The sequence below is a fragment of the Ranitomeya imitator genome, chromosome 1, assembly GCF_032444005.1.
Source record: "Ranitomeya imitator isolate aRanImi1 chromosome 1, aRanImi1.pri, whole genome shotgun sequence".
NCBI lineage: Eukaryota > Metazoa > Chordata > Amphibia > Anura > Dendrobatidae > Ranitomeya > Ranitomeya imitator.
Window position 1 is genome coordinate 1,033,687,862 of NC_091282.1, and position 15,466 is coordinate 1,033,703,327.

At 42.5% G+C, this 15,466-nt stretch overlaps 1 protein-coding gene across 1 annotated transcript in view; it reads left to right on the forward strand.

The window, feature by feature from the left end:
- The window catches only part of ARHGAP10 (Rho GTPase activating protein 10), a 392,295-nt gene that overhangs the window by 188,855 nt on the left and 187,974 nt on the right, over positions 1-15,466 (forward strand). The window contains exon 14 of the mRNA XM_069744044.1: positions 7,188-7,262. Within this exon, the coding sequence (XP_069600145.1) occupies positions 7,188-7,262 (75 nt within the window). The remainder of the gene's footprint in view (positions 1-7,187; positions 7,263-15,466) is intronic.

Below are 15,466 nucleotides of genomic sequence, written 5' to 3' on the forward strand. Positions count from 1 at the left end.
CAGATGCTCTGTCTAGGAGTTTTGTGCCCGACTCTCCGGGTTTATCTGAGCCGGCGGGTATCCTCAAAGAGGGAGTAGTTGTGTCTGCCATCTCCCCTGATTTGCGGCGGGTGCTGCAAAAATTTCAGGCTAATAAACCTGATCGTTGCCCAGCGGAGAAACTGTTTGTCCCTGATAGGTGGACGAATAAAGTTATCTCTGAGGTTCATTGTTCGGTGTTGGCTGGTCATCCTGGAATCTTTGGTACCAGAGAGTTGGTGGCTAGATCCTTTTGGTGGCCATCTCTGTCGCGGGATGTGCGTTCTTTTGTGCAGTCCTGTGGGATTTGTGCTCGGGCTATGCCCTGCTGTTCTCGTGCCAGTGGGTTGCTTTTGCCCTTGCCGGTCCCGAAGAGGCCTTGGACACATATCTCTATGGATTTTATTTCAGATCTTCCCGTCTCTCAAAAGATGTCAGTCATTTGGGTGGTCTGTGATCGCTTCTCTAAGATGGTCCATTTGGTACCCTTGTCTAAATTACCTTCCTCCTCTGATTTGGTGCCATTGTTCTTCCAGCATGTGGTTCGTTTACATGGCATTCCAGAGAATATCGTTTCTGACAGAGGTTCCCAGTTTGTTTCGAGGTTTTGGCGAGCCTTTTGTGGTAGGATGGGCATTGACTTGTCTTTTTCCTCGGCTTTCCATCCTCAGACTAATGGCCAGACCGAACGAACCAATCAGACCTTGGAAACATATCTGAGATGCTTTGTTTCTGCTGATCAGGATGACTGGGTGTCCTTTTTGCCTTTGGCTGAGTTCGCCCTTAATAATCGGGCCAGCTCGGCTACCTTGGTTTCGCCGTTTTTCTGCAACTCTGGGTTCCATCCTCGTTTCTTTTCAGGGCAGATTGAGTCTTCGGACTGTCCTGGTGTGGATACTGTGGTGGACAGGTTGCAGCAGATTTGGACTCATGTAGTGGACAATTTGACCTTGTCCCAGGAGAAGGCTCAACGGTTCGCTAATCGCAGATGCTGTGTGGGTCCCCGACTTCGTGTTGGGGATTTGGTTTGGTTATCTTCTCGTCATATTCCTATGAAGGTTTCCTCTCCTAAGTTTAAACCTCGTTTCATTGGTCCGTATAGGATTTCTGAGGTTCTTAATCCTGTGTCTTTTCGTCTGACCCTTCCAGATTCTTTTTCCATACATAACGTATTCCATAGGTCATTGTTGCGGAGATACGTGGCACCTATGGTTCCATCTGTTGATCCTCCTGCCCCGGTTTTGGTGGAGGGGGAGTTGGAGTATATTGTGGAGAAGATTTTGGATTCTCGTCTTTCAAGACGGAAGCTCCAGTATCTGGTTAAGTGGAAGGGTTATGCTCAGGAAGATAATTCCTGGGTCTTTGCCTCTGATGTCCGTGCTCCCGATCTTGTTTGTGCCTTTCATGTGGCTCATCCTGGTCGTCCTGGGGGCTCTGGTGAGGGTTCGGTGACCCCTCCTCAAGGGGGGGGTACTGTTGTGAATTCTGTGGCAGAGTTCCCTCCTGTGGTCACAAGTGGTACTTCGGCTGATTCTCTCTGTGAGCTTCCGTTGGTGGAGGAGAGTGGTACTGCGGCTTCTGAGTTTCCTTCCTCAGGTGATGTGGTGAAGTCGTTAGGTGCTGCTCTATTTAACTCCACCTAGTGCTTTGATCCTGGCCTCCAGTCAATGTTCTAGTATTGGACCTGTTTCCTCCTGGATCGTTCCTGTGGCCTGCTGCTCTGCATAGCTAAGTTCCGCTTTGCTATTTTGTTTGCTGTTTTTTTCTGTCCAGCTTGTCTATTTGTTTTTTCTTGCTTGCTGGAAGCTCTGGGACGCAGAGGGTGTACCTCCGTGCCGTTAGTTCGGTACGGAGGGTCTTTTTGCCCCCTTTGCGTGGTTGTTTGTAGGGTTTTGTGTTGACTGCAAAGTTACCTTTCCTATCCTCGCTCTGTTTAGTAAGTCGGGCCTCACTTTGCTAAATCTATTTCATCTCTACGTTTGTCTTTTCATCTTAACTCAGTCATTATATGTGGGGGTTGCCTTTTCCTTTGGGGTATTTCTCTGAGGCAAGGTAGGCTTATTTTCTATCTTCAGGCTAGCTAGTTTCTCAGGCTGTGCCGAGTTGCATAGGGAGCATTAGGCACAATCCACGGCTGCCTCTAGTGTGGTTGGAGAGGATTAGGGATTGCGGTCAGCAGAATTCCCACGTCTCAGAGCTCGTTCTATGTTTTTGGGTTATTGTCAGATCACTGTATGTGCTCTGACTTCTATGTCCATTGTGGTACTGAATTGCCTCATCATAACAGCGTCCCATCTCAATTCCTGTCAATTTTGCATTGAAAAGTCAAATGGCGCTCCTTCCCTTCCGAGCTCTGCCATGCGCCCAAACAGTGGTTTACCCCCACATATGGGATATCTGCGTACTCAGGGCAATTTGTACAACAACTTTTGGGGTCCATTTCTCCTGTTACCCTTGGTAAAATAACACAAATTAGAGCTGAAGTAAATTTTTTGTGAAAAAAGTTAATGTTCTTTTTTTTTTTTTTTAAAAAAAAAACATTCCAAAAATTCCTGTGAAACACCTGAAGGGTTAATAAAGTTCTTGAATGTGGTTTTGAGCACCTTGAGGGGTGCAGTTTTTAGAATGGTGTCACACTTGGTTATTTTCTATCATATAGATCCCTCAAAATTGCTTCAAATGTGATGTGGTCCCTAAAAAAAAAAATGGTGTTGTAAAAATGAGAAATTGCTGGTCAACTTTTAACCCTTATAACTCCCTAACAAAAAAAAATGTTGGTTCCAAAATTGTGCTGATGTAAAGTAGACATGTGGGAAATGTTACTTAAGTATTTTGTGTGACATATCTCTGTGATTTAAAGGCATAAAAATTCAAAGTTGGAAAATTGCGAAATTTTCAAAATTTTTGCCAAATTTCCGTTTTTTTCACAAATAAACGCAGGTAATATCAAACAAATTTTACCTCTATCATGAACCCCAATATGTCACAAGAAATCATTGTCATAATCATCAGGATTCGTTGAAGCGTTCCAGAGTTATAACCTCATAAAGGGACAGTGGTCAGAATTGTAAAAATTGGCCCGGTCATTAACGTGCAAACCACCCTTGGGGCTTAAGGGGTTAATGAGAAAAATGAACTTTTTTGAATTTATCAAATGGCTGCAATGAAACCGAGTGAAAAACTTAAGTGTCTGAATACTTTCTGTACCCACTGAACTTGTATCGCCCATAATATAGTAATGCGTTGCCCTAGTTCTCTGTTATTCAGCCTAGACATTTAAAAATAAGTTAATGTTACCAGTTATGCAGCGTCCTTACACCCTCTGATGCTATCCAATCAGTTTAGGCGGTGCCAGGTGCTCTTTATCGGAGCTTCAGTTTAAAGCATGGGTAAGAGTAGGGTAGCCATGATTGGAAATAAGACTGGACATGGGTTCTAAAAGCTACGGTGATCGGAATCATGGGGCAGAGCGCTGCTACGGCCAATGCAGTAACGATAGGCACCACCCATGGAGTAGTCACGTTTACTTTATTTTTTTATATTTACTTAAGGGGAATCTGATTCATGCTGCCCAATCTGCGGGCAGCCTGACTGCACCATTGTAGTTGGTTATCTTCTGACGCTCCAGCGTTTCAGAGAAAATAAATGTTCTTTCAAAGTTCGGCAATGGACCATAGCCAGAGTGCAGATTAGTCCGTCTCTGCCCCTCGCTGGCTTCTCCCAGCGCCGCAGGTGATTGACAGGTCTATCACTATGGCATAACTCTGTCAATTGCATAAAGAAGCCATGGAGAAAGGCTGCCGAGGGCATAGTCGGACTAGTCTACTCTCTGGTTGTCTTTAAAAGAACTTACAACTCTCAACTTCTGAAAGTGATAAGCCAGCCGTGTAAGCAGTTTGTGTATTCTGGGTGGATAGCCGTAATGTTTTTAGTTTATTGCAGTAGGAGAAGTAAAGTACAATCCCAGTTTGGAGATAATCTAATTTACCTTAGTCTACTTGTTTTCATAACATGATATATTTCAGGAGCGAGGCTTATAATTATTTATGCAACTGTGTTATTGTGGATTGCCACTCCTAAAAACATTCCCCCGTAGCGGAGGTTATTTCTAAGTATAAAACAGATCGGTGCGCCCCTCCCCCACTCGCCGGCACAAATTGCAGAGTCTCGTCTAGTACATAAAGCATTCTGCATCGCTCTTGTGTGAATTGAAAGGAAATGCCGTTTCAAGCCTCTTATTGTGCAGTATTTCTACTCCCTCAGGGTATATCATTAATTTACATTTGTCACAGATGGATTTATTGTATAACAAATGTTTTTTTTATCCAGTATTCACAGGCTTACAATAGTAGAAAAAGGAAATACCCTTGGAGAATTTCAGGACAGAGCTGTGATATAATCTGTGAAATAATATGAAAATATAAGAAGCTCAATGCCAGACACAAATATTACCGAAAAATGTAATCTCTGCCTTCTGCCATAATAAACAAGTGCTCCCCAGAGGCCAGCAGCGGCCCGCTCATCTCCCCCCAATGCCCTCCTCGGATATGGTGTCAGGTGGCCGGAGGGAGCTGAGAGATATGGTCCTATACTGTGTTATTACTTCCTCCTGTACATTGTCCGTGGAATAGTGCATGCTTATCCCGTGTATTGGGGGCTATGATTAAACAGACCATTGTAGAAAAGTATGACCAGGAACGATTAGTATTCCTTGCAAGTATTGAATGACACCAAAAAGAAATCTTAAGACCTCAAAGAACTGATACAGAAAATGTATATTGGAAAATAACATTTCTTTTTTTTGGAGATGAATGTGTAAAACCACTTTAAATTGCAAAATACAGCGTACTACTTCCTATATATTTTTTATTTATTTAGAATAGATAATGTGTATAATGCAGTTGAAACCAGAAGTTTCCATACACTATATACAAAGACACATATGCATGTTTTTCTCAATATCTGACATGCAATCAGAATAAACCTTTCCCGTTTTAGGTCAATTAGGATTACCATAATTATTAATATTTGCCAAATGTCAGAATAATGAGAGAGCATGTTGTAAGGCCTTTCCATTACTTACCTCAAAGTCAAAACATTACATACACGAAGAGGACTATGCCTTTAAGCAATTCTGGACTGCCCATGTGATGATTTCGTGTTTGGAATATTTTTGGCAACATCTGAGTTAGAGACGCATCTGAGATATATTTTAATTCACACCTGAAACACATTGCTTCTTTGTGTAGCATCATGGGCAAGTATCAATAAATCAGCCAAGATATCAGGAAGAGAATTGTGGACTTGCACAAGTCTGGTTCATCCTTGGGTACAATTTCAAGATACCTGAAGGTGCCTCATTCATCTGTACAAAAAATTATACACAAGTGCAAACAAGATGGAAATGTCCAGCCATCATACCGCTCAGGAAGGAGACGGGTTCTGTGTCCCAGAGATGAACATGCTTTGGTCCGACATGTGCATATCAACCCAAGGATAAAAGCAAAAAACCTTGTGAAGATGATGGTGGAAGCTGGTAAGATTGTGTCAATATCCACAGTGATACGAGTATTGTATCAACATGGGCTGAAAGGCCACTCTGCCAGGAAGAAACCATTACTCCAAAAGAAACATAAAAAGCCAGATTAATGTTTGCAAATGCACACAGGATCAAAGAACTTACATTTTTGGAGACATGTCCTGTGGTCTGATGAAACTAAAATTGAACTTTTTGGACATAATGACCTTCGTTACCTTTGAAGGAAAAAGGGAGAAGGTTGGAAGCCTAAGAACACCATCCTGACTGTGAAAGATGGGGTTGTCAGCATCATGTTGTGGGATTGTTTTGCTGCAGGAGGGACTGGTGCACTTCACTAGATGGCATCATGAGAAAAGAAGATTATGTGGCAATACTGAATCATCATCTCAAGACATCAGCCAGGAAGTTAAAGCTTGGGCAGAAATGGATCTTCCAAATGGACAATGACCCGAAGTATACTGCCAAAATGGTAACAAAGTGGCTTAAGGATAAAAGTCAATGTTTTGAGTGGCCATCACAAATCCCTGGTCTCAATCCTATTGAAAATTTATGGGCAAAGCTGAAGAGGCCGGTGCAAGCAAGGCGACCTACAAACTTGGATCAGTTACACCACTTTGGTCAGGAGGAATGGACCCAAATTCTGACCAACTATTGTGAGAAGCTTGTGGAAGGATATGCCAAATGTTTGATCCAAGTCATTCAGTTTAAGGGCAATGTTACCAAATACTAATGAAATGTATGTAAACTTTGCAGTAAGTAATAAAAATTCCTTAAAACATTCTCTCGCTCTCTCATTATTCTGCCATTTGGCAAATATTAATTAGGGTAATCCTAATTGACCTAAAATGGGAAAGGTTTATTCTGATTTCACGTCAGATATTGAGAAAAACATGCATATGTCTTTTTATATAGTGTATGTAAACTTCTGGTTTCAACTGGTATATATTTCCCCGAAAAATAAGTAACATAAATATTTATCCAGCGCAACTCCCTGCCACATCGGAAGATCGGTGTGCGATGGTGTTTTGGTAGAAGTCTTCCAGATCATGCAAGCATCCAATTTTCATGACTGGGACAGAAGCGTGCACGTATTCTTGCAGAAAACCCCTTCAAAGGGAAGCTGATATCTGATGCATGCTGCCAGATCCACAGGGGCATGTATCCGACACTGGGTGCATGAGTTCAGCCTGGTATACTTGACTCTGAAACGCTGCGTTGCTGGAGACCAAGCCACACTGCAAATCAGTTGGGCACATGGGTCCTTCTCCTGAAGCCGCCCTGAAGAGCCGGGGTTACTCCTTGTGTCACTACTGGGGAGCTGGTGGGGAGAAGCCGCAGGGGACCCGCTTGCCCAAATAGTCTCCTGCACAGTTCAGCTCTTCGCGGCTTGTAAACCGTTTTTCTCTAAATTACACAGTGTCTGAGTCAAACATACCTGACTGAAATCATACAGATAGTGCCCGATATATGCCGCCCACGATTCACCTCTCCCCTTCCCATTAGAAGACTTTATACTTTGACTTCTTTGTATAGATCATCTGTATTTTGTGTTATAGGAACAAGTTTGTATGTAGAAATTTCAGGGGAAATATTATCCTAATAATATCTTCCATGCTTTCTTTTTTTGTAGGTATCAATGACCAAGGATTGTACAGGGTTGTGGGGGTGAGTTCAAAGGTCCAGAGACTACTGACTTTGTTAATGGGTATGCCACCATTTTAATCTTTTTATTGTTTATCAGTTTTGTAATCTTTCCCAGTGAACCTGTCAATTTCATACTATAATCAATATTTCGCACTTCTCCTATTTCATTTCTATGGATGTCTATTGAAAGCGTAACACTACTCTATTGAAATATGAGGCAATATAGGCAATGAGGCAACACTTCCACCTAAAACTCAAAGGCCGTATATTAGTAAAGTTATGTTTTTTTGAGGTTTTTTTTCACTTAAATAGTTAATAATTTTTTTTTAATCTTTAGGAATGGCAAGTTATGAATTGTTGGGATTCTACTTTGTTACCTTATTTTGCTTCTCTTCCAAGCTGCCGTGTGGTTTCATTGCCCATTTTATGCTCTTTTGAACTGTTGCTCAGCTAGAACTGGTACACTATGTTCAGTCTGTATGGGGCTTATCCTGTCTGAGCCTCTCGGACCTCCATGTCTATATTCAGAAACATTTGTGTATACGTATAGTGTATGGATCCTTGCTGAGCAGCAATTCAAAGGAACTCCTAAAGGACAAAAGGAAAATGAACTGGCCATTGTAAACGCACTGTAGCATAGAGATTGAAAGAGAAGAAGGTTATCTAAGGTGTTAACGGCTACTTTCACACTAGCGTTAACTGCAAACCGTCACAAAAACGTCTTTTTGCCAAAAAAACGGATGCGTCAAAAAAGTGCAAAATGTATGCAACGCATACAGCATTTCGACGGATCCGTCTATTTGGGGATGTCTGGCCAATTAGCTAAAAAAAATCCTGTTTCTGAGCATGCTCAGTAGAAAAAAACGTATTGCAGCGCTGCATTGCGTCGTACGACGTGTCTCGACGCATCCGTCACTCATAGACTTTCATTGTAGCCAAAGACGCATGCCGATGGATCGCCGAGACACGTTTTTTTGTCGGAGCCAAAAAACGTTGCAATCTACGTTTTTCCAGACGACGTGTCGCCTAATTTCGACGCATCCGTCGAAAGACGTATACCGACGTATGCAAATCCGTCGCAATGCGTCGCCAATACAAGTCTATGGGGAAAAAACGCATCCAGCAAAATATTTTGCTGGATGCGTTTTTTCTGCAAAACGACGCATTTTAACGTATTGCAGTTAACGCTAGTGTGAAAGTAGCCGTAATCAAACAATTCATATATTTGCAATGCTTGGAAGATAATAAAGTAAAAAACACTTTACATTTTAGTTACTACCAGGCTGCCTATAGACTATAAACGTTCTGCATTACATAGTGCAGTGACATTCTGAGACATAACTGCATGGTATAGCAGCTGCATGGGATTGTGCTCATCTGGAAGCGAGGAGCTGGCTGTCAGATGGAGCTGGACTCCTCCTATAGTAGGCAGAGATGGTTTATTACTCTTTCTGCCTTCCCAGATGCTGACAGCACCTCCACCTTCGGACCAGCGGTCATGTAATCACTGGGTGTAGACAAGGAGTAGGTGCTGCTGGACCTAGAAGACCTAGTCAGCTCTGCTATGCATGAAGTTCAGAAAGGATCACTGCACACGTATAATGTAACTTTGCATATTTCAAAAGTTTATTAGATTTCCATCAATAGCAAAAGGTATCAGGCGAAAATTGACGTTTCGGCCAGCTTCGTGGCCTTGATCACAATATCGCTGTAACAAGCAAAGAACAAAACACTATTAATAATAGACAGACGTATATACATATTTACATAGAGGAACCATGTCATAAGGTTACGGTAGTCATGATGAGACATACACCAACAAGATAAAGATTATATACTGAGATCAAAAAACTAAAACATAGTCACATAGCGGAGAAAGGTACAAAGGAGACCGTTATATACGTATCTGAGGTACAATTGGAAAGGAGACATTCCCTATTGAGATCTGTTGCTTATAAAGGAAGGACACAGAATAACTGATGAGTCGGGTACATGGGTGCTGTGGTAACCTGGAAGGAGTAATCCAGAATAAGCTAGTGATATTGCGTTCATGTGTACACAATACGAGAGAACTAAATCATCCCTGTATAATTAAAGGCTGGAGGGCCACCACCTAGGTTGTGAAAATACTACAGCCAAAGCGCTAGAGAGTATTTTGAACGTACATGTGCCATATTGTCTCTATGTGCATGGCTCTAACCACAAGGATGGATTACATGTCATAACAGTACTGACCAGACTAATAAAATAGCGAATGCTTGCCACCGTACAGCAAGGCCTCTAAGTCCGGCTGGAAGGAAACCTGTGACTGTGATAGATATACATACGAATCAGAGGGAGGATCAAAATGCTTAATTAAATTCACGGTACACAATGAGTAAAAAGGGGGGAGGTACCTGTCCTGTATGTATAATCGGGGCCAAGGGTAAGGTAGTAACCTTCTAGGGTTTTCTTGGAATGACCCGGAGGAAACAAGAAAAACAATTGCGCTGTGGGCAAAATAAAGACGGCTAAGGTGTCAAGAAAATAGTTAATGCTTTAGCGAGAGCACTGTATAAAGTACTGGGTATACCTGTGTCATATATATGGTCGCGGGCCCAGATGAATGCAGGTTCACAATTGTAGTACTGAACTCCCCATTTACTGCGGTATATGGAACGTGGAGTAAGGTATAGCGTCCCTATTGAGTAAGGGGAAAAGAGCCAGCTTATAGGTATATTTAAAGTAAAGGTACACTTATCTGAGCGATGTGCTGGACTTACTCGTCCAGGTCCCCTTGTCCAGATACGGGGGACAAGCGTTGGTGGTGAAGTGGAGCAGGCCGACACAAACCTGTGTCCCGGCGGTGAAGAGGCTTAGAGTGAAATGCCAAAGTTCGGCGTTAATAAAGCTCCCAAGCCGGTCATGTGACCTGGCTATGTGCGGAGACGCTAGCGCATGCTCAGTAGCGCTAATGTGTAGTGGATGATAGCGCTCTGGCCGGTCATGTGACCGGAAATGCGCGGAGCTGCCGGCGCATGCGCTATAGCGCCGATCCTTAGAGTCAAAGTACCGTCACGGCCGTATCTGTGTACTGAGCGCTGGATGGGCGTCTGTGTGGCGGCCCTAGAGATCGGCGCTTGCGCAGTGACACTAGTACTTAGCGCCTGCGTCCCAGACATAAGTGTGCCCCTGTTAGGATGTAAAATAGCGTAATGTACCCGACCCAGACTTGTCTAGAGCTGTGTGATAGAAAGGCCTGGCTGTATTTATGTAAATTAGGCTGGTCCTCTGTACAGAGAATGAATAGAGCAGGGAACAAGGTATCAGCTGCTACGGTCTATGGGTATATTAATGTGTGGGCCAGCCATAGGTATGAAGAGCATAAAGATATGGATCAAACATTCAATATATAACAGCAATATCAATAAACGGTAGGAGTCCAAACCAAACAAAAGAAAAGTAAAGAAAAGAATCAGGGGGGGGGAGGGGAAAACCGAATTAAATAATATTAAACAATCAAAATTTGGGAAAACTAAAAAAAATGAAAACCATAAAAATAAGGAGAAAATAAGGTGAAAAAAATAGGAGAAAAAATACCCAAATAAAAATTGGGATAAAATAAAAGAAAATGCGGCAAAAGGGGAACTAAAAAATGAAACTTATGTAAAAACTCGAGGGGTATGCATCTTACCAGATTGACCACGTGTGAAAAAGAGGTTGTCTGTGCAAGAAGTCAATCGATCTACATGGGAGATAAAATCAGGTTAGCCAGTCTATTTCTCGGTTTAGGCCACGTGGGTGTAGGGTGTCAAGCGTGTAAATCCAAAAAGTCTCACGCTGTTTCAATAATTTCACGTGGTTACCACCTCTCCTAGGACGGGGGACCCTTTCTACGACCTGGAACCTAAGTTGTGCTACATTGTGATTAGCTTCTTTGAAATGAAGGGGGAGCGGGAGCCACAGTTTCCCACATCTAATCGTGGATTTATGGTTAGATATTCGGTCCCTTATTGCCTGGGTGGTCTCCCCTACATATAGTAGCCCACAAGGGCATTTTATAATGTAGACTACAAAATTCGTCTCACAGGTGTAGTAATCCTTAATCTTGTACGACTTCCCCGTCCGTGGGTGTATCACTTCACTGCCCTTAATAACGTTAGAACAGCTCATGCAACCCAAACATGGAAAAGTCCCTGTACGCTTTTGACCTGACAATGTTCTGTTCGTTAGTATTTTTTGTGTACCTAGGTCTGCTCTTACGACCCTGTCTTTTATGTTCCTGGGCCTTCTGGTGCACATCAGTGGAGGTTCTTTAAACACGGGAATAGTGGGATACGCTCTATTTAAAAGTGGCCAATGTGCCCGAATTAGGTTGTGTACTCTCCGCATTGTAGGATGATGATTATGTACAAATGGAAGTCTAGGGTTCTTTTGGGATGTAAATAATCCATCTCCGGTCTCATTCAGAACCCTGGAAGATTCACTGTTAAGAAGATCTGCTGGATAATTGCGGGCCCTAAACTTATCAGACATTTCCTGTAGCCTAGTGGCTTTGATGTCAGGATTGGACACAATTCTAGATACCCTTTTGAATTGGGACCTTGGGAGACTGTCCTTGGTGGACTTGGGGTGACAACTGTTATATAACAGCAAGCTGTTACAATCGGTCGGTTTGGAGTATAGGTCCGTGCTAAGGTTCCCCAGGGCGTCTTTGAGGACTTTGGTGTCCAGGAAGGTGACTTCGTTGTCATGGAATGCTAATGTGAAAGAAAGTTCAGGTCTGGCGGTATTGATGTCATTATGGAATTCTTGAAGGCTGGTGTGGTTCCCCTGCCATATGCAAAATATATCATCGATATATCTATACCAAATTAGGGCGTGCCGTTGAAACCCGGGGTTGGTATATACCTGCTCCCTCTCGAAGTGGTCCATGTATAAGTTAGCATACGCCGGGGCCACATTGGACCCCATAGCGGTGCCACAGGTTTGTACAAAGAAGTCGTCCTCGAAGAGGAAGAAGTTTTCCCTCAGTACCAGGTTCAAGAGATCTATACAGAGATCATGGGTATTGTTGTCAACTTCACATTAGCATTCCATGACAACGAAGTCACCTTCCTGGACACCAAAGTCCTCAAAGACGCCCTGGGGAACCTTAGCACGGACCTATACTCCAAACCGACCGATTGTAACAGCTTGCTGTTATATAACAGTTGTCACCCCAAGTCCACCAAGGACAGTCTCCCAAGGTCCCAATTCAAAAGGGTATCTAGAATTGTGTCCAATCCTGACATCAAAGCCACTAGGCTACAGGAAATGTCTGATAAGTTTAGGGCCCGCAATTATCCAGCAGATCTTCTTAACAGTGAATCTTCCAGGGTTCTGAATGAGACCGGAGATGGATTATTTACATCCCAAAAGAACCCTAGACTTCCATTTGTACATAATCATCATCCTACAATGCACCTGTCTTTCACTAGGGGGACTTGTCAGGGAGTCACAAAAACATTGAACTTTAGGAAGGCAAAGTTTGAACAGCTTAGAGATGCCCTTAATCTGGTAGACTGGGACAATATCCTCAGAAATGAGAATACAGATAATAAATGGGAAATGTTTAAGAACATCCTAAATAGGCAGTGTAAGCGGTTTATACCTTGTGGGAATAAAAGGACTAGAAATAGGAAAAACCCAATGTGGCTAAACAAAGAAGTAAGACAGGCAATTAACAGTAAAAAGAAAGCATTTGCACTACTAAAGCAGGATGGCATCATTGAAGCTCTAAAAAACTATAGGGAGAAAAATACTTTATCTAAAAAACTAATTAAAGCTGCCAAAAAGGAAACAGAGAAGCACATTGCTAAGGAGAGTAAAACTAATCCCAAACTGTTCTTCAACTATATCAATAGTAAAAGAATAAAAACTGAAAATGTAGGCCCCTTAAAAAATAGTGAGGAAAGAATGGTTGTAGATGACGAGGAAAAAGCTAACATATTAAACACCTTCTTCTCCACGGTATTCACGGTGGAAAATGAAATGCTAGGTGAAATCCCAAGAAACAATGAAAACCCTATATTAAGGGTCACCAATCTAACCCAAGAAGAGGTGCGAAAACGGCTAAATAAGATTAAAATAGATAAATCTCCGGGTCCGGATGGCATACACCCACGAGTACTAAGAGAACTAAGTAATGTAATAGATAAACCATTATTTCTTATTTTTAGTGACTCTATAGCAACAGGGTCTGTTCCGCAGGACTGGCGCATAGCAAATGTGGTGCCAATATTCAAAAAGGGCTCTAAAAGTGAACCTGGAAATTATAGGCCAGTAAGTCTAACCTCTATTGTTGGTAAAATATTTGAAGGGTTTCTGAGGGATGTTATTCTGGATTATCTCAATGAGAATAACTGTTTAACTCCATATCAGCATGGGTTTATGAGAAATCGCTCCTGTCAAACCAATCTAATCAGTTTTTATGAAGAGGTAAGCTATAGACTGGACCACGGTGAGTCATTGGACGTGGTATATCTCGATTTTTCCAAAGCGTTTGATACCGTGCCGCACAAGAGGTTGGTACACAAAATGAGAATGCTTGGTCTGGGGGAAAATGTGTGTAAATGGGTTAGTAACTGGCTTAGTGATAGAAAGCAGAGGGTGGTTATAAATGGTATAGTCTCTAACTGGGTCGAAGTGACCAGTGGGGTACCGCAGGGGTCAGTATTGGGACCTGTTCTCTTCAACATATTCATTAATGATCTGGTAGAAGGTTTACACAGTAAAATATCGATATTTGCAGATGATACAAAACTATGTAAAGCAGTTAATATAAGAGAAGATAGTATTCTGCTACAGATGGATCTGGATAAGTTGGAAACTTGGGCTGAAAGGTGGCAGATGAGGTTTAACAATGATAAATGTAAGGTTATACACATGGGAAGAGGGAATCAATATCACCATTACACACTGAACGGGAAACCACTGGGTAAATCTGACAGGGAGAAGGACTTGGGGATCCTAGTTAATGATAAACTTACCTGGAGCAGCCAGTGCCAGGCAGCAGCTGCCAAGGCAAACAGGATCATGGGGTGCATTAAAAGAGGTCTGGATACACATGATGAGAGCATTATACTGCCTCTGTACAAATCCCTAGTTAGACCGCACATGGAGTACTGTGTCCAGTTTTGGGCACCGGTGCTCAGGAAGGATATAATGGAACTAGAGAGAGTACAAAGGAGGGCAACAAAATTAATAAAGGGGATGGGAGAACTACAATACCCAGATAGATTAGCGAAATTAGGATTATTTAGTCTAGAAAAAAGACGACTGAGGGGCGATCTAATAACCATGTATAAGTATATAAGGGGACAATACAAATATCTCGCTGAGGATCTGTTTATACCAAGGAAGGTGACGGGCACAAGGGGGCATTCTTTGCGTCTGGAGGAGAGAAGGTTTTTCCACCAACATAGAAGAGGATTCTTTACTGTTAGGGCAGTGAGAATCTGGAATTGCTTGCCTGAGGAGGTGGTGATGGCGAACTCAGTCGAGGGGTTCAAGAGAGGCCTGGATGTCTTCCTGGAGCAGAACAATATTGTATCATACAATTATTAGGTTCTGTAGAAGGACGTAGATCTGGGGATTTATTATGATGGAATATAGGCTGAACTGGATGGACAAATGTCTTTTTTCGGCCTTACTAACTATGTTACTATGTTACTATGTTAATGCGGAGAGTACACAACCTAATTCGGGCACATTGGCCACTTTTAAATAGAGCGTATCCCACTATTCCCGTGTTTAAAGAACCTCCACTGATGTGCACCAGAAGGCCCAGGAACATAAAAGACAGGGTCGTAAGAGCAGACCTAGGTACACAAAAAATACTAACGAACAGAACATTGTCAGGTCAAAAGCGTACAGGGACTTTTCCATGTTTGGGTTGCATGAGCTGTTCTAACGTTATTAAGGGCAGTGAAGTGATACACCCACGGACGGGGAAGTCGTACAAGATTAAGGATTACTACACCTGTGAGACGAATTTTGTAGTCTACATTATAAAATGCCCTTGTGGGCTACTATATGTAGGGGAGACCACCCAGGCAATAAGGGACCGAATATCTAACCATAAATCCACGATTAGATGTGGGAAACTGTGGCTCCCGCTCCCCCTTCATTTCAAAGAAGCTAATCACAATGTAGCACAACTTAGGTTCCAGGTCGTAGAAAGGGTCCCCCGTCCTAGGAGAGGTGGTAACCACGTGAAATTATTGAAACAGCGTGAGACTTTTT